At 41.6% G+C, this 23,839-nt stretch overlaps 1 protein-coding gene and 1 pseudogene across 1 annotated transcript; both read right to left on the bottom strand.

The window, feature by feature from the left end:
• Positions 1–1,511: 1,511 nt before the first annotated feature.
• On the bottom strand, positions 1,512–16,769 carry LOC135545069 (zona pellucida-like domain-containing protein 1; annotated as a pseudogene).
• Positions 16,770–18,840: 2,071 nt separating this feature from the next.
• Positions 18,841–23,773, bottom strand: LOC135545294 (zona pellucida-like domain-containing protein 1). The gene is made up of 10 exons (XM_064972916.1): positions 23,668–23,773; positions 23,234–23,454; positions 22,857–23,038; positions 22,419–22,491; positions 22,116–22,213; positions 21,592–21,672; positions 21,192–21,363; positions 20,856–20,958; positions 20,509–20,538; positions 18,841–20,250 (listed from the first exon to the last, which is right to left on the bottom strand). Exons 1-10 carry the CDS (start codon positions 23,771–23,773, stop codon positions 20,075–20,077), a joined length of 1,242 nt encoding a protein of 413 aa, XP_064828988.1. The 3' UTR covers positions 18,841–20,074.
• Positions 23,774–23,839: the final 66 nt, after the last annotated feature.

Raw genomic sequence — 23,839 nt, 5'->3', positions numbered from 1 at the left:
AAACTTTTCCCTCAGTTAGTATTTACTCCCACATTCACCGTATCCACTGGTCGGGGGCCAAACTTGGAAGAATATTCTCTGATTTTGATCCTACCTGTGTCAGATGTAAAGTGGAATCAGCCACACTGTTGCACATGTTTTGGGGCTGTCATAAACTGTCAGGTTTCTGGGAATTAATATTTAAATGTTTCGCTGATATATATGACACTGTTATAGATCCGTCTCCCCTTACAGCCCTTTTTGGAGTACTGCCCATGGGTACCCCCCTATCAAGAATCCAGTCAGACACTATTGCTTATACAACTCTTTTAGCTAGACGGCTAATACTACAGAACTGGAAGATGGCAGCTCCCCCATCTTATAAATATTGGGTGAGAGATGTGTTGTGCTCTCTGAAACTAGAAAAAATTCAATTCAATTCACGTGGGAACCCCAAGCTTTAATGAGGCTTGGGCTCCATTCCGGTCTTACTTTAAACAGTCCATCCTCGGATGGCATTCCAATTAAAACTAAAATAAGTCTGTATTTGACCCCCCTGTGACTTAAGGTTTGGAGGAGCGTCTCTCTGTGTTTTTGCTGGGGGGGCATTAAGGTCCATGTGCTTATTGATTGTGACCCGCGGATGCCTTGTTCATCTTGCCCGGGCAGAGACTGAAGTGTGAGCTTGTTTTTCCCAGTTATTTTTACATTTTGTTCACGCCTACATGAATAATCATTCTATTTTTTATATTTGAAAGCATTGTAAACGTTATTTTTGTTCCAGTGGATGGTCGGTCTGTGGCCATGACTGTCTGTGAGTGGTTGCATTTCTCCACCCTTATCCCTTGACTGTTTACAGGAACAATGGTGAGGTGTTTGCTCTGTCCCTGTACTATAGATTGCCCTTTAACCTTTGTAGCCTTCTGCCTGGTGTGTTTAACTTGTCTAAAGTATGGTATCTTTATAGCTATTTTTTTATTTGTATTTTTTTTTCTTGTTGAGTATATTATTTATATTGCTTTGTGTTGTCTTGTCTGTGTGTGTGTGTGTAAAACTTAATAAACAGAGTTTAAAAAATAAATAATAATACCCGGATACAATAAATGCAGCCTCAGGATGTATGGTTTCCAGTTTACATAGAGTCCAGTGAAGTTCTTTTAGGGCCGACGAGGTATCTGCTTGGAGGGGGATGTACACGGCTGTGACTATAATTGAAGAGAATTCTCTTGAAAGATAATGCGGTCGGCATTTAATTGTAAGGAATTCTAAGTCAGGTGAACAAAAGGACTTAAGTTCCTGTATGTTGTTGTGATTACACCATGAGTCGTTAATCATAAGGCATACACCCCCGCCCTTCTTCTTACCAGAGAGATGTTTGTTTCTGTCGGCACGATGCATGAAGAAACTGGGTGGCTGTACCGACTCTGACAACATATCCCAAGTGAGCCATGCTTCTGTGAAACAGAGACAGTTACAATCTCTGATGTCTCTCTGGAAGGCAACTCATGCCCTACTTTCATCCACCTTGTTATCTAGAGATTGGACATTGCCGAGTAATATGCTCGGGAGCGGTGGATGGTGTGCTCACCTCCTGAGTCTGACCAGTAGGCCACTCCATCTGCCTCTCCTGCGGCGACCGCGTTGTTTTGTGTCGGCCTCTGGGATAAGATCCCATGTCTAGGGTGGAGCTCCGAACAAAGAATCCGCTTAGGGAAAGACATATTCCTGGTCGTAATGTTGTTAAATTGTCATCACTTTTATATCCAATAGTTTTTCCCGGCTGAATGTCATAACACTTGAGATTTCCTGGGCTAACAATGTAAGAAATAATACAGAAAATAATACAGAAAAAAACAAATAACTGCATAGTTTCCTAAGGACCAGAAGCGAGTTGATCATCTCTGTTGGCGCCAATCAAATGGCCCCCTGGACTATTTACATTGAGACCCCCCCTTTGTTTTTACACTGCTTCTACTCACAGTTTATTATCTATGCATAGTCACTTTATACCTACCTACATGTGCCTTGACTAACCTGTACCTCAGAACTTTGAATCGGTACCGGTACCCCCTGTATATAGCCTCGTTATTGTTATTTATTGTGTTATTTTATTTATTAAATATTTTCTTAACTCTATTTCTTGAACGGCATTGTTGGTTAAGGGCTTGTAAGTAAGCATTTCACGGTACTGTCTACACCTGTTGTAGTCTGTGCATGTGACAAATAACATTTGATTTGCACTTAAATCATTACAATTTGCTCTGCAGGTCCTCGCCTTGAGAGTTGACACTTGACTGCACGCACTGAGGGGGGATTTCTCCCAATGCTGTTTGCCAGCACTTTATGCCTGATCAGCTCGCCAGTTCCCCTTTCATGCCTAATCACTCAAAAGACCTGAGTGAGATGAGAGGGGGGTCTTCTCTACTATTCGCCATGGAGGGCATGCATTTACATGGACCCCATCAACTTGGTAGCTGTGGCTGCAAGGTTAAAGTGCCAATGTACAAGTATGAGGGTCTGTCTGTCTGTCTGTCTGTCTGTCTGTCTGTCTGTCTGTCTGTGAGTGAGTTTGGGTCACAGTATGCTATGTACCATATGCATAATGAAACAGGTTGGTTTAGCTTAGCAGGCCCACACCCCAGGCAGTCTGCCTCCAGTTTGGGGATGTCTGGCTCCCTCCATTAATTATGAAAGGTGATCCTGCCCCTCAGGTCTCCCAGCGGCTCACATGGGGACTTGTGCACATTCACCCATCTCTGAGTGTCAGAGGGCATTTGTGTTGTGTGAGTGCACCAAGGGTGTCTCTGATAACACCATGTGGGGGTGGCTGGCCTACCTCCCCCTACGCCCCCCTGTAGACTGCATTAGTGTTGGGTCAGCAGGGCTAAGTGGGCATGCGTTCCTCCAGTAGAGTAGAGTAGGTGTGGTTGCAGGGAGACAGCCAGCCACACACTCCACACTAATGGTCCCACTCTCTACTCTCTGCTGATTGCACCACACAACATTTCCTTTCAACCACTCCCCCTCCCATCCTCCCTACTCCACTCTCTGCCCGCAAGTCTGTTGACTACTAACTCTGTGATGGCAAAATCAGGGGTCTGCCATAATATATGTGCTGGCTTGACAATGTCAGCACTGTATCTGTTCTACATACTTCCCTTTTGCTGATAATATGACCACTTAGGAGGTTGTAAGGGATGCACCAGAATCTTTTAAAAGGAAACACATGTTTTTGTAAAAGCCATGAGCCGTGAGTGTTGATAAAGCAAAAGCTAAGACTTTACTGTGTGCATATCTGACAAACACATTCTTAAGAAAATGTTGCTTCTATCAAATTAAGGTTGGTGCTCTTCAGTGCTCCCCCACTCCCTCAGCCCCCTCTCTGCCTTAGCCCCTCCCTGCTTTCTGTCTGCCTGGCTGTGCATTATTGATGGAGTTTAAATTAAATGTGCCTTTGTTCCATGAGAGACAGACACAAGGCGTGTTCCCTTCACTTACACTCACAGAGTAGACAGGAGGAGCCTTATGCCCCCTATCCCGGCATGCAGCGGGGGCTTCATCCATCACATTAAGAGGTACCGCATCAATCATTAACAAGGGCCCAATGTTGAGAGAATGGTGGCTTGCTTGACAAATATGTTAAGATGAAGCAGGTCAGGGTGATGATGATCTTACCCATTTCAGAAGATGTATTTAAGACTAGATGGGATATCAAGATGGGAACAGGGGAACGAATTTCATAGAGAGAGAGAGAGGAAGAGATCAACGCTGTTCAAGTTTATTCTGAAATAAGTAAAAGTCTCAAACCAGAGTCAATAGATGAGCTTCACCATGCTTTAAAGGGGGTTTGGTGGACTCCTGATGAGTTGTGAATCGGACACTCAAATCCTGTTTCTTGGGTAGCCACCACTTCACCTAGAAATTCCACAGGGGTTTTCTTTACTCTACTCTTCTGTAGGTACCTATAGTTTTATAATAGTCTACCAATAGTTTTATAATAGTCTAGTAAAATATGTGTAATACGTATGTGTAGCGGTCAAGAAGACAAGCAGGGCTATTCCTCAAAAGTAGTATTACCCCTCCTTTTGGGGGGATTTGACATACTTTGTCTGCTGTACTGTTTGCATAAAGACAGAGCCAGACCCAACCCTCTTGTTGTCTCATATCCACATACCTGCTGAAAATAGGTAGACAATTTGAGAAATTCCAAATCTAAACCAGGTGCTTGGGTCATAAGATTAGAAATCACCTTTGCATGACTATAAACTTTCTGCCTTTATCTTCTAACACTTCTCCTGGTTAAAACATGTATTTGTGAGTCTAGGCTCTGTATCTAAAGAGATGCCCACGGTGACCTGTAGAGCAACTGGTCAGGTTTCTCTTTGTCAGTCACACACACATGGCACACACATGTGCGTGACATGTGAGCACATATGCACAAATACACACATACATGCATGATTGTGCACACAACCCAATCCTCTTTCAAATCTGGTGTACTAGTGTCTCTGGGGCCACATCTAATGTGTCATCTAATGCATCTTCAGCTGGTCATATCTGTTCTACGGGCCATGCAGTTTACCTGCCTGGTATCCATGCCAACATTAACACTCTATGAGAGCTCTATGACAGACAGAGCGACGTGTCTGTAAAGAAAGAAAGAGAAGGCTTTGTTGATTTAATCCGTGAAATTGAGAGACTCTCACTCTTCATATGGCTGATCTGAATTACAGTAGACCAGGTCTATCAATCCTTCATACTTGTCCAGTGCCATGCAAACAGTTGCTCAGCAATAGAATCCCCAAAATAATGTACAGCTGAATCAGTGTAATAATACCCTTAATGTCACACCCTGATCTGTTTTACCTGTCTTGGTGATTGTCTCCACCCATCTCCAGGTTTCTCCTCTTTTCTCCATTAGTCCCAGGTGTATTTATCCCTGTGTTTCCTGTATCTCTGTGCTAGTTCATCTTGATTTGCCAGGTCAACCAGCGTTTCTCCTAGCCTCTATTTTTCCCAGTCATTTTTCCTAGCCCTCCTGGTTTTGATGCTTGCCTGTCCTGACACTGAATCCGCCTGCCTGACCATTCTAACTGTTCTGACCTCGAGCCTGCCTATCCCTTTGTACTGTTTGGACTCGGACCTGTTCACTGAACCACTGCCTGTCCTGACCTCGAGCCTGCCTATCCCCTGGTACTGTTTGGACTCTGACCTGGTTTATGAACTCTTGTCTGTCCCTGACCTGCCTTCTGCCTACCCCTTTTGGTTTAATAAATATCGGAGCTCATCCATCTGCCTCCTGTGTCTGCATTTGGGTCTCGCCTTGTGCTCTTATACTAAAAGACGGATCAATAGATTCATTAGTCTCACCCCACTGGGCACACATTGGTTGAATCAACATGTTTTCCACGTCATTTCAATGAAATGACGTGGAACAGATGTGAAATAGATGTTGAATTGAAGTCTGTGCCCAGTGAGACAGCTCTTGAGATAGTGATTGTTTCCTGTTTCTGTCATTCTGTGGTAAGCCATCATTCTGTGGTGAGTGTGGCTCAAAAAAGGTGTATACTCTAAAACCACATAGGATTTTCTCCCACATTGGCAAAATTCAATCTCAACTGAATGCATGATTTATTTCTATTCTGTACTGTATATAAAGCAACACGGATCTGTGGAAGGCAAGGCACTGGTTGCAGGCAGCTGGTTTCCCCAACAATACTAACAGGCACTTACCTAAAACAAATCACATCATGAGCATGCGTTATTGTGTTACTGTAATGGTCATGTGTTCCATCTGGCCTGTCAAGTTAGGCCCAGATAAATACAGTAGCAACAGAAGCAGAGCAACCAAACAGAACACAGAGTTCCAAACCAACCACTCCCTAGACTAGATCCAGAGTATTAACATTTTAGAGAACCATCTGTAGCTTAAGGTTAATATCCACACTATTAGAGAAGCACACGCCTGTCCTTGTTATTTTAATTCACCTATAAAGAAGCCCTTATAAAGAGAGGGGAGATTTATACCTAACACACAATTACACTAATCATTACGGAGATTACTTACACAACTGATTTATCTTCTGCTGTTTCAAAATGGGTCATCCTGTCACAGTTTGTTATATGGCCTACTTAAAAGGCTAAGGACAGTGCCTCGACCTTTCCACCCTATTTCAGGCAGAAATAAGGTCACACAACATATTCACCTTGTATTTTTTAGGACACCATTATCAAACAAAGCCAGACCACTCACTTTACCTGTCAAGAATATGGTGCTAAGATTACTTTGAAGAGACATCACGAGCAAATCATGATATACAGTGCCTTCGGAAAGTATTCAGACCCTTGACTTTTTCCATATTCTGTTAGGTTACAGCCTTATTCTAAAATGTATTAAATTGTTTTTCCCCTCCTCAATCTTTACACAATACCCTGTAATGACAAAGCAAAAACAGATTATAAGAAATGTTTGCTAAATTATTAATAAAAAAAATGAAATATCACATTTTTATAAGTATTCAGATCCTTTACTGGAGCACCTTTGGCAGCAATTACAGCCTTGAGTCTTCTTGGATATGACGCTACAAGCTTGGCACACCTGTATTTGGGGAGTTTCTCCCATTCATCTCTGCAGATCCTCTCAAATTCTGTCAGGTTGGATGGGGAGCATTGCTTCACAGCTATTTTCAGGTCTCTCCAGAGATGTTCGATCAGGTTCAAGTCCTGGCTCTGGCTGGGCCACTCAATGACATTCAGAGACTTGTTCCAAAGCCACTCCTGCATTGTCTTGGCTGTGTGCTTAGGGTCGTTGTCCTGTTGGAAGGTGAAACTTCGCCCCAGTCTGAGGTCCTGAGCACTCTGGAGCAGGTTTTCATCAAAGATCTCTCTGTACTTTGCTCCTTTCAACTTTGCCTCGATCCTGACTAGTCTCCCAGTACGTACCACTGAAAAACATCCCCACAGCATGATGCTGCCACCCCCACGCACCGTAGGAATGGTAATGGTGCTGAGGATTTGTTTTTACTTAATCCATTTTAGAATAAGGCACGCAACAAAATGTGGGAAAAGTCAAGGGGTCTGAAGACTTTCCAAAGGCACTCTAAGTGCTCTAATTTACTGGAGGGCCAGTTAAACAATAAAGGCACTCCCTACCACTGCATTGCAGACAGCACAAGCTTATCTTTGACGATTCCTCTCTATCACTATATCCTTCGTTTGTTAGAGTAGTAGTAAATCATAGACTCACCAACATCAACACTATGCTGAAAAACTGAAAATGGTGGTTAGATACCCTCTAGTGGGAAGATGCTGAAAGAACAGCATGTACTGTACTGTACTTAGAAGGAAAATCATCCTATGACAGATGAACAAATCTATCAAATGTTTACTGTATGGTAATGAAATGGCAGTCTGTGTTTACATTCCATCAAATAGGCTCTTTAATTTCTCCATTTATTTTGCCGCCCTACATTTTTCAATTACAAATTGGATTAGGGTCAGTTCCATTTCAACCCAGTCGGAGGAGGTCAATTTGTTATTGCCAATCATTTTGAGTGAGTTTTGAACGTTTCAATTAACAGAATTTTCATTTGTTTTCTGATATTAACATGAAATAGAACTGGCCACAACTCTGCAACAAGACAAGCATCTCTGGCTTCAAGTAGAGTAGCCTAGCCTTTTCCAATATATCCCAAAGGTATTTGATGGGGTTGAGGCCAGGGCTCTGTGCAGGCCAGTCAAGTTCTTCCACACCAATCTCGTCAAACCATCTCTGTATGGACATTGCTTTGTGCACAGGGGCATTGTCATGCTGAAACAGGAAAGGGCCTTCCACAAACTGTTGTCACAAATTTGGAAGCACAGAATCATCTGGAATGTCATTGTATGTTGTAGCATTAAGATTTCCCTTTACTTGAACTAAGGGGCCTAGCCTGGAACATGAAAAACATCCCCAGACCATTATTCCTCCACCACCAAACTTTACAGTTGGCACTATGCATTGGGGCAGGTAGTATTCTTCTGGCATCCGCCAAACCCAGATTCATCCGTCTGGCAGATGGTGAAGCGTGATTCACCACTCCAGAGAACGAGTCCAATGGAGGCGAGCTGTACACCACTCCAGCCGATGCTTAGATTGCGCATGATGATCTTAGGCTTGTGTGCGGCTGATTGGCCATGGAAACCCATTTCATGAAGCTCCAGACGAACGGTTCTTGTGCTGATGTTGCTTCCAGAGGCTGTTTTGAACTCGGTAGTGAGACTCCATGGTACTGTTCTGTAAGCTTGTGTGGCCTACCACTTCATGGCTGAGATGTTATTGCTCCTAGACCTTCCACTTCATAATAACATTGCTTACAGTTGACCAGGGCAGCCCTAGCAGGGTATAAATTTGACAAACTGACTTGTTGGAAAGATGGCATCCTATGACAGTGCCATGTTGTTTTTTGCTATGGAGATTGCATGGCTGTAAGCTCAATTTTATACACCTGTCAAGAACAGATGTGGCTGAAATAGCTGAATCCACTAATTTGAAGGTCTGCATACTTTCATGTGTCTACATACTTTTGGCGGTGTAGTGTATATACACAACTAAAACCATTCACTTCTTGGAAATATACAAAGGTTTCAGATAACAGTTTCCACAACATAGATTTTTAACTTCTTATGGCTGGGGGCAGTATTGAGTATCTTGGATGAATAAGGTGCCCAGAGTAAACTGCCTGGTACTCAGGCCCAGTTGCGAATTGGATAGTTATTAGTAGATTTGGATAGATAACACTCAAAAAACTGTTTGAATGACGTCTGTGAGTATAACAGAACTCATATGGCAGGCAAAAACCTGAGAAAAAAATCCAACCAGGAAGTGGGAAATCTGAGGTTTGTAGTTTTTCAAGTCATTGCCTATCGAATATACAGTGTCTATGTGGTTATATTGCACTTCCTAATGCATCCAATAGATGTCAACAGTCTTTAGAACCTTGTTTGATGCTTCTACTGTGAAGGAGAGGGGAATGAGAGCTGATTGAGTCAGGGCTCTGCCTGAGTGCCATGAGCTGATCACGCACGCTCATGTGAGAGTTAGCTCTGTTCCATTGTATTTCTACAGACAAAGGAATTCTCCGGTTGAAACATTATCGAAGATTTATGCTAAAAACATCTTAAAGATTGATTCTATACTTCGTTTGACATGTTTCTACGAACTGTAATATGACTTTTTGTCTGAACTTTCGCCTGGACTTGCCCGCGCCTCGTGAGTTTGGATTTTGTACTAAACGCCCGAACAAAAAAGAGGTATTAGGACATAAATGATGGACTTTATCAAACAAATCAAACATTTATTGTGGAACTGGAATTCCTGGGAGTGCATTCTGATGAAGATCATCAAAGGTAAGTTAATATTTATAATGCTATTTCTGACTTCTGCTGACTCCACAAGATGGTGGATATCTGTATGGCTTGTTTTGTTGTCTGAGCACTGTACTCAGATTATTGCATGGTGTGCTTTTTTGGTAAAGCTTTTTTGAAGTCTGACACAGCGGTTCCATTAAGGAGAAGTTTATCTAAAGTTCCATGCATAACACTTGCATTTTCATCAACATTTATGATGAGTATTTCTGTAAATTGATGTGGCTCTCTGCAAAATCACCGGATATTTTGGAAGCAAAACATTACTGAACGTAACGCGCCAATGTAAACTGAGATTTTTGGATATAAATATGAACTTTATCGAACAAAACATACATGTATTGTGTAACATGAAGTCCTATGAGTGTCATCTGATGAAGATCATCGAAGGTTAGGGATTCATTTTATCTCTATTTCTGCTTTTTGTGACTCCTCTCTTTGGCTGGAAAAATGGCTGTGTTTTTGTGACTAGGTGCAGACCTAACATAATCGTTTGGTGTGCTTTCGTCGTAAAGCCTTTTTGAAGTCGGACACTGTGGTGGGATTAACAACAAGTTTATCTTTAAAATGGTGTAAAATAGTTGTATGTTTGAGGAATTTTAATAATGAGATTTCTGTTGTTTTGAATTTGGCGCCCTGCACTTTCACTGGCTGTTGTCATATCGATCCCGTTAGCGGGATCTAAGCCATTGTCACGTCCTGACCTTAGTTCCTTTTTTATGTCTCTGTTTTAGTGTGGTCAGGGCGTGAGTTGGGGTGGGCATTTGATGTGTTTTGTATTTCTGCTTTTGGCCTGGTATGGTTTGCAATCAGAGGCAGCTGTCAATCGTTGTCTCTGATTGAGAACCATACTTAGGTAGCCTGTGTTCCCACTATGATTTGTGGGTAGTTGTTTTCTGTTTCGTGTATTCACCTGACAGAACTGTTTAGTTTCTTACTTTCACTTTGTTATTTTGGTTTTGTGTGTTCAGTCTAATAAATTAACATGGACACTTACCACGCTGCATATTGGTCGGATCCTTCCTACTCCTCCTCAGACAACGAAGAGATTCGTTACAAGTTTTTAAGCATCAATCCAAAGTAAAGCAACAGAAACCTACCTGAGTATCCATGATACAAGAATTATAGGTCGTCAGAAAATTATAGGTCGTCATATATGTGATATTATTTGAAAAAGTCCTATTTTAGACAGGAAAAGTTTGCAGTCCTTAGTCTCACTTCCTTTGGATATAAAGGTCATGACTTAATTAAATAACAAAATTAATCTTAACATTAACTTTTAGTAATCTTTCTGGAATACAGATTTTTTTTAAAGTACACGTATCATTTTCACTCATCCTTATGGCATCTGAGATCACTTGATTGCAAGGTACAGTCATTTGCAACTAATCTTAAATTCTATATAACATGCAACAAAAATCAAGATTACAATAATATTAAGTTTTGAATTCAACTTTAAAATGCAGCTCTGGATTGTACATACACATTACACTGTCCATGTTGCCTATCCAACTAAAGATTAGGTTTCTTACAGGGTCAGTAGTCAACTATCTGTGTTTACCACAGTCACGGTTCATCCTACTTGTTAAATCAAATCAAATCAAATGTATTTATATAGCCCTTCTTTAAATCAGCTGATATATCAAAGTGCTGTACAGAAACCCAGCCTAAAACCCAAAACAGCAAACAATGCAAGTGTAGAAGCACGGTGGCTAGAAAAAACTCCCTAGAAAGGCCAAAACCTAGGAAGAAACCTAGAGAGGAACCAGGCCGGCTGTGCCGGGTGGAGATTATAACAGAATATGGACAAGATGTTCAAATGTTCATAAATGACCAGCATGGTCAAATAATAATAATCACAGTAGTTGTTGAAGGTCCAACAAGTCAGCACCTCAGGAGTAAATGTCAGTTGGCTTTTCATAGCAAATCATTGAGAGCATCTCTACCGCTCCTGCTGTCTCTAGAGAATTGAAAACAGAAGGTCTGGGACAGGTAGCACGTCCGGTGAACAGGACAGGGTTCCGTAGCCGCAGACAGAACAGTTGAAACTGGAGCAGCAGCACGGCCAGGTGGACTGGGGACAACAAGGAGTCATTATGCCAGGTAGTCTTGAGGCATGGTCCTAGGGCTCAGGTTCTCCAAGATAGAGAAAGAAAGAAAGAAAGAAAGAGAGCATACTTAAATTCACACAGGACACCGGATAAGACAGGAGTACTCCAGATATAATAGACTGACCCTAGCCCCCCGACACAAACTACTGCAGCATAAATACTGGAGGCTGAGACAGGAGGGGTCAGGAGACACTCTGGCCCCATCCGATGATACCCCCGGACAGGGCCAAACAGTCAGGATATAACCCCACCCACTTTGCCAAAGCACAGCCCCCACACCACTAGAGCGATATCTTTTATCCACCAACTTTCCATCCTGAGACAAGGCCCACAAAGATCTCTGCCACGACACAACCCAAGGGGGGGCGCCAACCCAGACAGGAAGACTACGTCAGCGACTCAACCCACTCAAGTGACGCACCCCTCCTAGGGATGGCATGGAAGAGCACCAGTAAGCCAGTGACTCAGCCCCTGTAATAGGGTTAGAGGCAGAGAATCCCAGTGGCGAGAGGGGAACCGGTCAGGCAGAGACAGCAAGCGCGGTTCGTTGATCCAGAGCCTTTCCGTTCACCTTCACACTCCTGGGCCAGACTACACTCAATCATATGACCTACTGAAGAGATGAGTCTTTAGTAAAGACTTAAAGGTTGAGACTGAGTCTGCGTCTCTCACATGGGTAGGCAGACCATTCCATAAAAACGGAGCTCTATAGGAGAAAGCCCTGCCTCCAGCTGTTTGCTTAGAAATTCTAGGGAAAATTAGGAGGCCTGCGTCTTGTGACCGTAGCGTATGTGTAGGTATGTACGGCAGGACCAAATCGGAAAGATAGGTAGGAGCAAGCCCATGTAATGCTTTGTTGGTTCGCAGTCTAACCTTGAAATCCGCCCTTGCCTTAACAGGAAGCCAGTGTAGGGAGGCTAGCACTGGAGTAAGAGGATCACATTTTTTGGTTCTTGTCAGGATTCTAGCAGCCGTATTTAGCACTAACTGAAGTTTATTTAGTGCTTTATCCGGGTATAACACAGTTATTAACTAGGAGAGCCATAAGGCTTTAAACCAATGAGAATATTCATGTTACCACCCCTGAAACAGTTTCTCAAGTGATCCAAAGAAACGTAAACAACGCCAAAACGATAGTCACGGTTGAGTGAGTAGAAGAGAACACTACTTTCACACCTCCACCAGTATTGAAATGCTACTCTGTCAATCTCATGTCATGTCTCTATCTTCTGATGACCAAAGGGCTTTGGCATGGTAGTCTTAGACACTGGAATTAGCTTAACCGGTTGCAGCCATCAGTGGAGCAGACACACCAACCACAATGAGAACTGATACAGCAATCCCCAGGCCAACAGACATACCCAAGCTGCTCCCTTGGCCACAAGAAAGCGCTGTGCACAAAGGGGAGAGGGAGCAACATGACACATTACACCAACAACCAGTGGAAAAGCTCCTTCCCATCTGAGCAACTCTGACCTTCCTGTTAGAATGATGTCAACAACTTTAAAAGCAAAGGATTTGCTGTCACTAATTTGTCATATGATAGTAGAGTTAACTTGATAAAGAAAAACGTACCCTCTTCTTTGGAAGTAAGAGAGACTGAAAACCCCCCAGAAAAACAGTATTCATAAGATTATTCCAAACAAATTGGCATTACATGTTAGTATTGGAAATTGAATTGGAAAACAATAGATAGGCCCACTGAACATAATGATGGTGAAATTATCATTACATTAACAAATGTCTTTTAGGAAAGATATAACGTCCTATTATGAGCATATTGCTATATAGAATATACTGTAGGTACATAGAGAGTGGACATACAGCTCTCTGCCATGGTCTTGATGGGTCCTGAGGTGAGGGTAGAGATAACATAGAAAACAAAAATCCGGAACACTGAAATTGGCACGTATGTTACGTATGGAATGTATTATTTTGGACGTCCATCATCCATTTCGTATGATATGTTACGAATTATAATTCCTATGATATGTTACAAAAATAGGACTCTTTGGGTTGCTAGACATTTGCGTTGTACGCCTACCTATCCACCTCTCATATAACCATACCAAACAGTGTCCCTCGTTTACTATGTTATGTTTAGTGTATGAGACCGGGCTGTAAACTTAGACAGGCCAAATGTGACTTCTGGAGGATACCCTTCGTTTTCTAACTTTTTTACTTTAATTTGTAAATCTGACAACAACTAAAGCTGTGACATCTGTTGTGGATGGATTGGGCCTAAAGTTGTGTGGTCAGATCAATAGTACTGTACCTTGAAGTTGCTGCAAGTGGTGCAATCACAGAGTAGAAACAGGCCTTCTGGCTGTCTCCATTCTCCAGCATGGTGGTCATCTGATCAATGGAGCAGCTTTACAAAAAAGGTGAACCTCACCTCACAATTGTCCATTTGCACACAGGCAGGACTACAGACTGCTAGATACAGAAAGATGATTAATGACTAAATATGGCCCCTTGGTGCCTAGACAAAGTGGCTACTCCTCTATTTTGCATTGAGCTTACTAGATAAAGAGGAACCTGGATAGAGATAGTTAAATTATCTAGTGAGCAGGTGCACTGTGTCTGATTGCAAAGGAGGCAAAATGTTTAATCAAGCCCAGTATTACAATATATAGACTTAAATATAGACTTTCTTTTTTTCTATTGTGTTATTGACTGTACGCTTGTTTATTCGCAGGTCGCAGATGCAAATAAAAACTTGTTCTCAACTAGCCTACCTGGTTAAAGAAAGGTGATATAAAATAAAAAAAACAAAATCAATGAATACTCATTTGATATGAACTGGGCAACTAACACTTTTTCAATATTTGATTGAAGATTGGTTTTTCGTTATTGACTTACGATACAAAGAGATGAAAGAATGTTAAGATGGAGAGCATTGGGGAGACGGACACATACCATCAGTCCAGAAGCACATGGTATCTGTAGAGAAAGAGTGAGGTCATCAGAACTGAGTCAGACAATTCAGATCACAACTAGAACCCTTTATACACATTCTAAAACTGTTCGATTATTAATTATTACCAAGGCTAAGAGGGAACACAACAAGAAGGTTCTTACTGGCAAGTCAGGTTGGCAGCTAAAACCTGAATGTAGACATTAGTCCTCAATAACCAGAGAAAGGATAACCAGGGGTGTGGTATAGTTTGCATCCTGGTGATGGAAGAATGGAAGATGGCACCATTATAAAAGCACACTTACATAAGATCAGACATATGATCAGGCATGTTTACACATGTTGGTAGAGGTTTAGAGTTATTTTATAAGGTGAGAGCACATTGGCAAATTGGCACTTTGCCATGTCGCAGCCGTGTGTACGTCATGAATGGTGTTACGTAGGTGCTGGTTGTGTTGTCCTAACCTTAACAGGACATTGCTCAGATGATGAACTCACTGATGAAGCTACCATTGTTGTTCTTCATAGTAATGGAGGAGGCTGACCTGAAGAGGGGAAAAGAGAAAGGTCAGACAGAGTACCTAGATCCAGTGTAGCTGACTGATTACTACAGCAGGACTCAGGCTAACACTCTCCCCACAGAAAGATCAACTGCTTTGAACTGTGTTTGAGCTGTGTAATACCATGCTGCAAACAAAACAACTGTATGGGTGCCCAGTTTCAATTGCGGAGCAGTGTCTGATTTTCAAATGTAAGCGATATATCCAGTAAATCTTTTCACTTACACGTCCACTAGGGTGTTCTTGACGAGGTACTCCAGAGGGTAAGCACAGGAGTAAAAGTACTTGAGCTCAGCATTGTATGTGACTGTTCCAATGTTGGGGTCGTATGATCGGACCACGGTGCTCACATTGAACGTCTGGAGGCTGAAGAAGTCTGAGAATATCCCTGTTCCTGGAACACAAACAAAGCCTGTTCCTGGCTTTGAAGGTTACTGTGTGCAATAGTGTGTACAAAATAGCATTTTTCTCTGTCAGAAGGACATCTCTTCAGCACACAAGCAAACCAGAAAACGAGATCTCTCATTCCCTTGAAGTTTCTTTTAGACTGAAAGCCATCACCTGTTCTTTAGCGTAAATGGGCGTTCAATTTAGTGTTACTTTCTAGCTCGTGATAAGGTAAGTTTCAAATGTTTTAAAAGTTTGACAGGAGTCAAAACCTCTGACAGAAACATACATTCTCTGCTCCCTCATTCCCCTCAGTCAAGCTCAGTGGTGCTGTGAGCCTTCCCTCTATCACAACACTCCTCCAGGGCAGAGGAGAGCATACATAAACATTATCCTATTAATAATCACCAAGAAGACACTCCCGCAGGCGTCCCCTTGGCAAAGGGGAAAGCTGAATCTGAGGACAGAATGAATCACTCAGGTGTTCAGAGTTCCCTTACAGACTGTGTTATCCATGATGTGGTTCAGGATCAACAGACTAGATGGCAGGGCAGATTTGTATAGCGAGGTCAATGGAGGAGGTCCCCCAGACCACAGAGATGTCTGTGTATTCTGATAGATGCAGGAAGACACTGAGTAAGATAAAAACTGAGTAAGATAAAAACATTCAAATGTATTCTGAGCTAATGTATACAGGTAAACCACTATAGTTTAAGTGACCCTGCTCTGAAGCGATATAGCTGTTTCAGATATGATTCAAATAACAAGACTATAATCCTATCCACCACAAACCCTTTTTTTGTTTATTTTACCCCCTTTTTGCAATCCAATTATGATCCTATTACGATCTTGTTTCATCGCTGCAACTCCCCAAAGGGCTCGGGAGAGGCGAAGGTCGAGTAATGCATCCTCCGAAACAAAACTTGCCAAACCGCGCTTCTTAACACCCGCCTGCATAACCCAGAAGCCAGCTGCACCAATGCGTTGGAGGAAACACCATTCAACTGATGACCGAAGTCAGCCTGAAGGTGCCTGGCCCTCCACAAGGAGTCGCTAGAGTGTGATGAGCCAATTAAAGCCCCCACGGCCAAACCCTCCCCTAACACGGCCAGTTGTGACACAGCCTGGGATCGAATTTGGGTCTGTAATGACGCCTCAAGCACTGCGATGCAGTGCCTTAGACCGACTTGCCACTCGGGAGGCCCACCTCAAATCCTTTATCATAAACACTGTCTTGGATGAAGCTGAGATGGTTAGGATTAGCTACAGTAAACAAGAGGTGAAATGTAGAAGTAATGTAGGTGCTATACCTGGTTGTCTTCCGTAAACCCCACATTCAGCAGGGGTGATGGCCTGATCATGGCCCACAATCCACAGGGAAGTCAGTATGAGGAAGCTCCATAAATCCATCTCACCAATCTGTCCTCACTGAAGATCTGCAGCAAAACACACAGACGTCAATGTCAAGCACAAAATGTGCAATCCAAAATCCAATTTATAGACTAGCATAAAATGCTATGGGATGACTCCATATTCCTAGATGTGTGCAATCTGTAGTACATTTACTGTCGACAGATTGTATATATAGGGACCAGGACTAGTTATATAGTTCTCATACTTCCTTGGGATTGGTTGGAAACAGGGTCATTGCCATCTTGGTGGGGTTGTCTAAGGCAATGGGAACCATTCACTTTAGGTCTTATCCTGGAGGCAAATTCATGAAACCCGACACAGTCCCTTTCAAAGTGATATGGTAAACATAGGGCAGGTGGCTTTGTGACTTTGTGTGTGATCCTGCTCCCCTTTGTATGCTTATATGAAATATAATAATCAAGTAAGTATATGGTTCATGGTCTTTAGGGACCACATACACACAATGTGAGGGGCGTCTTGTTGTTTCCTTTAAGTTCTAATACGATTTAGATGACCCACACCTAGTTTTCAACCACTTTTAAGGGAGGGGGCTTCAGCACTGTAGTATATGAGCATTAAAATGTTTGTTTTTTTATGTTGGGTGAGTAATTAACATAACATTAAAATTGTCATCTTTAAAGCCCTATACTAATCAAGTGAATCCCTTTGTTGATATGATCATTTCAAATACATTACAGTGAGCAAGTACTGATTACAGTTATCAAAAACACTTTGAACAAATTCAATTCTTCCCGTGTTGGGGAAAGTACTAATATTATACAGAGCATGTCTGAATAATGTAGAACATCCACCCAGACACATTTTCATAATGAACCTATGAAAAAAAGACAATGTGACTCCAATTCAAATAAAACCAAATATGATATGCAAATGTCACCAAAAACGTCACCAAGAAACGTGCCCTGTGTGACTTCGAAGAGTGAGTCCACATACTTACTATGCATCATGTCTATATCTAGTGTCTATATCTAGTGTCTATATCTAGTCTTCTTCTTCAGTCTGGAATCAGTAGTGGGACTAAAAGGAACTGCATGAAGGTCAGTGGAAAACCTGATCTTGTCAGGTCAGCCACCTGCGAAGGGAAAACATTTATCCTGATTAATAAATAATCATTATAAAAATACATTTCATTTGTATAGCGCTTTTCATACAGAGTTATCCCAAAGTTCAAATTTGATTAGAGTCATATTAGAGCACATGGGTGGTTACCATGGTCCCTTGTGACGTGCACAAAACCATAGAGAGGATAATGGATACCCACACACATGACATTGTCATTGTCATGACGTGTACACTTAAACATATCAGGGTCTTTCTGCCTTTTTTCACAGATCATGTGTTTTCTGGTCACTAGAAAAAACAAAATGCAGCCTGGGTTTGGACCTGGCAGTGACCTGAACTTGGGTTGAATATTGTCCATGAAAAAACAAAACATATCGCTTATCAAAGATAGTAAATCTAGAGGGGGATGACTGCTCTCATTTCTCTCCTCTCAGTCATCAACAGCCATTGTGGACAAAGAATATAATGTATAATAGCTGCTGAAATATGGGATTAGCACAATAAAGGGCCCAGATTGCAGAATTGTAGTGTGGGTTACATTTCGACAATTGGCATGTTATAGTTAGACATGTTATAGCAGGTCACTGGGATCATATTCCTATAATATGGAGGTATATAAATCATGATCATCATATAATTGACTTACAATAGCTTTAATTCAAACAAAAAATAGCTATATGTATGCTGTATCTTTGTTTACAAACTGCCTGCACATTTATTCTGAAAACTGAAAACTTTCTACAATATTCAAAAACCTTCTGTGATTTTATTTGACCTTGGGTAAAAGACTAAATCAGGTCCGATGGAACTCTCGCTTGAAGTCTCAAACACGCCACAACATCAGTGTTAAAATAATACTAATGCACTATGAAGGCCATTAAATAATATCATTAGGCAGACTGATATGTAAAAGGTTTATTTGAAAAATACCCCCCCCCCCGTAACTCCTATCAACATGATTATAACTTTAAACACATAATACGGAATTAAGTAATTATAGTAAATGGATTATTGCGTTCTTTGTTTATCTTTCCACATCAAATAGCACATTCCCTAAAAAGGGGAAAAAACATCATCCTCAAATGAAATAAGCACAGGGTGAAATCCTGACTTGAGCAAGTTATTAGAGTTTTCTTTAATTAAGCATTGATGGCAAAAACTTTCACAAACATTCAAGTTATGTGGAAGTCAGGATTTCAGCCATACTTAATACCAATAAGTACTGTACATACGGTATATAAATATTCATCATGATCATACATATAGAATGATGAATCACTTCTTCAATTCTCCTCACATGTTAGTACTATACTTAAGCCTACCTTTTCTCAGGTTAAAATAGGCAGTGTGTTATAGAAATAGCTACAAGTAATGTTTTGGTGCTGGCCTTTGTAGAGGTCAGTATCAGTCATCCCCAGGTGTCAGGGTTATTTGAATGACCCTTTATTTCTTTAATGTAACTGACCCCGTGCCAAGCAATGGATGACAAAAAGACACTAAGGTATTGAAAAGATGGGAAATCAGCCTCACATACTGACCTGGGTCAGTTTTATTACACACTACCTGTAAAAAAACAATACACGGGTCTATCAAAGGATCAGAACAAAACAAGGAAAACAGTACATAACATTATTATTATTGAACATATACTGTTCCCCTGTACACAAAGTAGGAATTAACTATTTACAGTGTCAATATGCACTTGAGTATGTGTATGTACATGTACACGTGAATGTGTGACAGAGTTTGGCATGACAGTGACTGTTACAGCTGACAGATAAGAGTAAGTTAGCGAAATGGAGAGTAAGTACACATTCAAGGAAGGTAGAGTAGCTAAGTAAACCTTTCAGAAAATACAGGACCCGTTCTACAATAACTGTCCCTATTATGTACTGATGTATTTACTTGGTAGGTACATAGGCACATAGTGAAACTATTGCTTGTGGCTAAACCTCTTACTCTATAATAATTGTTTGAGATCACAGTTATGTCTACTGTGAGTTTATTTGCAAGTTATTGACATTCTGCATCGTATTTTCACACCAATTACACTGCACCTGCCTATTTTAGCTACAGTGCAAATACATGCTGTAGGTATTAGTTATAGTTAGATGGATAAAAAAAATGAGGGGGAGAATGAGTCAGAGATAATGAGAGAGAGAGAGAGAGAGAGAGAGAGAGAGAGAGAGAGAGAGAGAGAGAGCACACCCACGGGAGGTTTATTTGAAGCCAGGGTTCCATGCTCCTGAGGGTGTGGCTGTAGGGAGACGGGGTCTGCGGAGGAGGCGGAGCGAGAGCAGGAAGAAGCCCAGACTGAACACGCCCAGAATGACCACACCTGACAGCAGAGCACTGGTCACTGGGTTCAAAGGGATGGAGTGGCCACTCGATGCAGCTGGATTACCACACACAAACACACAAAGAGTAAGTATGGGCAGGCACAAATACTCACTCATATAGGCTAAAACCACAGTTAATGGTTAAGAAACACAAAAGGGGAGTGAAACTTGTGTGTTAGGCATTACTATCATAATTTCCGCTGTAAATCCAATGGTGTCATATTTTCTTTTGAAGGTAGTGAATGTGTAAAGAATGTAAATATGTATCACATGTCAAGGCATTGCACAAGCAGTGACAAAGTGAGAGAGCTTACCGAGTTGTGAGTTATTCATTGGAGTTTCATCTGTAAAGAAACAAAATCAATCATTGATGCTTTCAGAGTTTCAACATAACCATGCATTTTAATACAAATGTACTGAATAACCATTGAGTATACTGTCAAATCCCACCTAATTTTAGTCTCACATAACCCTCCATCAGTAGATTTCAAGACTATACAATATATAATCGAAAGGGATTATCGTGTATGGGCTACATCACATCATACAGTTTTAATACTCTCTCTACAACTATATCATGGATATCAAAATAATCTAATTGAATTCAGACAAAACTATAGGTTAGTTGAAGTGGTTATGGATGAAGAGGTATCCTGCGTACCAATCCTGGTAATGATGGGTCCAGCAGTGATGATGGCATCCCCAGACGACGGCCTAGACTCCAGGCTATCCTCTATGTCCCTCCTACGCCGATGGCCACAGATCTTCCAATATTGTATTAATATAAAATCACATACATATACTCCTTTATATGAAACTGTATTCAATAGGGAATAGTGAATAGTGCTTAGGTATTAATGGACTATGTGAAGCTTATATTGATCAGAAGTCAAGAAATATGGTACATGTTTTCTGATATTTGCAGAGCATTGAAGTTCGCCCTACTGACTGTACTGATGTTGAACGCACCATTTGGTAAGATGTCAAATGTTCTTACCGGCATGAGCAGGACACAGTCATCTACCCGACACAGCTTGGTGACACAGTGCAGAAACACAGTGGACATCTTCTGGTGTCTGTGTTTGACAAAACGGAACACTTCGAAGGCAAAACGACCCATCTGACTCTTCCCATTCTCAAAAACAGTTGTCTGTGGATCTTTATGGCAGCTGTTTGGAAAGAGCATCACATGTGCACAAGCATGCACACAAGCACGAACACACACAAAAATGCACTGAAATGTCTAGACATGTTTTAACTGCTCAATGAGAAAAATGTCCTATCATTCACCATGAGAACCCATTGTAAGGGGCTCTATGATAAGTGGTTGAGGGTGAATGGGTAATGGGACACTTTTGTCATTTATCTTGGCATCATTTGAGAAAAAGCGTGATTACCCAAAGAAAAGGTCGTAGCGCAGTTCATCATTGGGATTCCCTGAGGGAGTGGTGTAACAGTAGTCCATCAAGATATTCCATCTAGAGAGAGACAAAACAGTACGGGGCTGATACAGGATAGAGATCTAACCACACAACACAACAGGACAGATCAGACATTCTTAGCACCACCACTGGCGCCTTCACACAGTCATAGAGGACAGCTGAATGGCAATGAACCAAAAAGGATAGAACTGAATTGGTATGGGGCATAGAGGATAGGTCTTAAATGATAGCGTATGTGTATGACATACTGTGTATAGCATAGTGCAGTTGTACTTGACTACTATATCAATTCTATGCCATCCAGGTTATGTGGGAGAAGGTTACAGCGATTTAATTATTTTTGAGCAGCACTTAATGTCATAATCATAGGTTCTGTTCACATCATGTTGGAAATCTCATATCCCATTCTATATTGTGAATAATAGAAACTAGAACAAAAATATACCTTTTTCATATCTGAAGATCTCCTTATCTCTTACCGTTTGTCCAGGTTTGTGGCTTTCACTGCAGAAAACACACGGGTTTTCAAAGCCAGTCCGGCCATTGGGATAGAGAGTTGTTGGTTGTAGGTTGAGTCCTGCACAAAAAGGAGTTTGGCCGTGAATCAAAAAGTTGCCTATTTTTATGCTACTGTATGTCTATTTCTACCTAATAAAATGGTCTCATCATTTGTTTAGTATTTTCAGCAGGTTCTAGTTATTATTTGACATTGAATTCCCACTATGAGGGCCCTGTTATGAAGTCCTTGTGTGCACTAAAAAACACTGATGTTGTGTACTCACATTGTAAAGGATCATACTCAATGTGCTCACAAAGGTACCATTGCTGTCCTTCACTGATATTGCAGCAGATGACCTAAAAAAGGTTCAAATTAATTAGTACAGTTTAGTACAGTTTTTTTTGTATTTTATTAGGATCCCCATTAGTTGTTGTGAAAGCAGCAGCTACTCTTCCTGGGGTCCACGCAAAACAAGAAACATGCCATAATGCAGAACATTAATAGACAAGAACAGCTCAAGGACAGAACTACATCAATTTAAAAACGGCACAAAAGACACAAACTATTCGAGGTCAATATGAAATTGCTGACTGCCTTCAAATGTCAAATTTATCTTTCAAATATCAAATTCATCTGTCAAAAATACTGAAATATCTCTACCTATTCAATACTTAAATTGTATTCAAAATAAGCCCTTCAGGTGTTTATTGCAGGCACCTACGATGCCAGCTGTGAGTTGTTGACCAGGTATTCCAGGGGGTAGCTGCAGCTGAATTTGTACAGCAGGCCGGGCAGATAGCTGATGATGGATGGCGGGTCTGGAGTGTCGATGTACCCTGAGATATTACCAATCTGCACCAGCGACATGTTCCCGTAGGCATTAGCCCCGTAGGCTGTTGTCACCTGAGGACAGGGACATTGTCTCTAAATACACAGTCTAGTAGAACGCCTACCTTAGCCTCAAGCAAGACGTGCTCCCCAAATATATAACACATTCGATTCTGGTGGTCATACTAATACAAACCTGTGTAAGTATAAAACATAACAGTAGGTGTGTGTGTGTGTGTGTGTTCGTCCATCTGTGTGTGTATTCCTTACCACCAGGCTATTGCCGCAGGCCTCCAGTGTGCTGAGGCTGATGCTGAACAGTACTGCCGTGGGGAACGTGTTGTTATTAATGAAGCCCCGGCAGTGGGTATCGCCATGGCGACCATTGAGCGCAAGGTCTGCAACGGTGTAGCCGGAGAACAGCACCGGGCAGAAGTTAATCTTCAGGGTCATGGTCTGAACCCCGCAGTACACGCTGATGTCGCGCTCCGCTAAAGAGAGTGAGAGAGAAAGAGAGAGAGAAAGAGAGAGAGAGAGAGAGAGAGAGAGAGAGAGAGAGAGAGAGAGAGAGAGAGAGAGTGAGAGAGAGAGAGACAAAAAGACAAAGAGAAAAATAGACAACGAGATAAAAGGGTAAACAGCAATTCTAACAACAATTCTCAGAACTAAGAATAAGTTAGAGATTAAATGACTGTCATGCTCACCGGGAAACCTACTGTGGTAGTTGGCATCACAGTTGTATCCATTAAACTGTGCCAAGACTGAAGTGGTCCTACCCATCAGCAGGAGGATCAAACATATCCGCTCCATCTTAACACCTAGAGAGCGAGGTTCACACATTTCCATCCTTCAGAATGTTGACTACGTATAATCTTC

This window comes from Oncorhynchus masou, chromosome 9, assembly GCF_036934945.1.
Source record: "Oncorhynchus masou masou isolate Uvic2021 chromosome 9, UVic_Omas_1.1, whole genome shotgun sequence".
In the NCBI taxonomy this organism is placed as follows: domain Eukaryota; kingdom Metazoa; phylum Chordata; class Actinopteri; order Salmoniformes; family Salmonidae; genus Oncorhynchus; species Oncorhynchus masou.
Note: the sequence above shows the minus strand (reverse complement) of the source record. Positions and strands in the feature narration are given on the sequence as shown.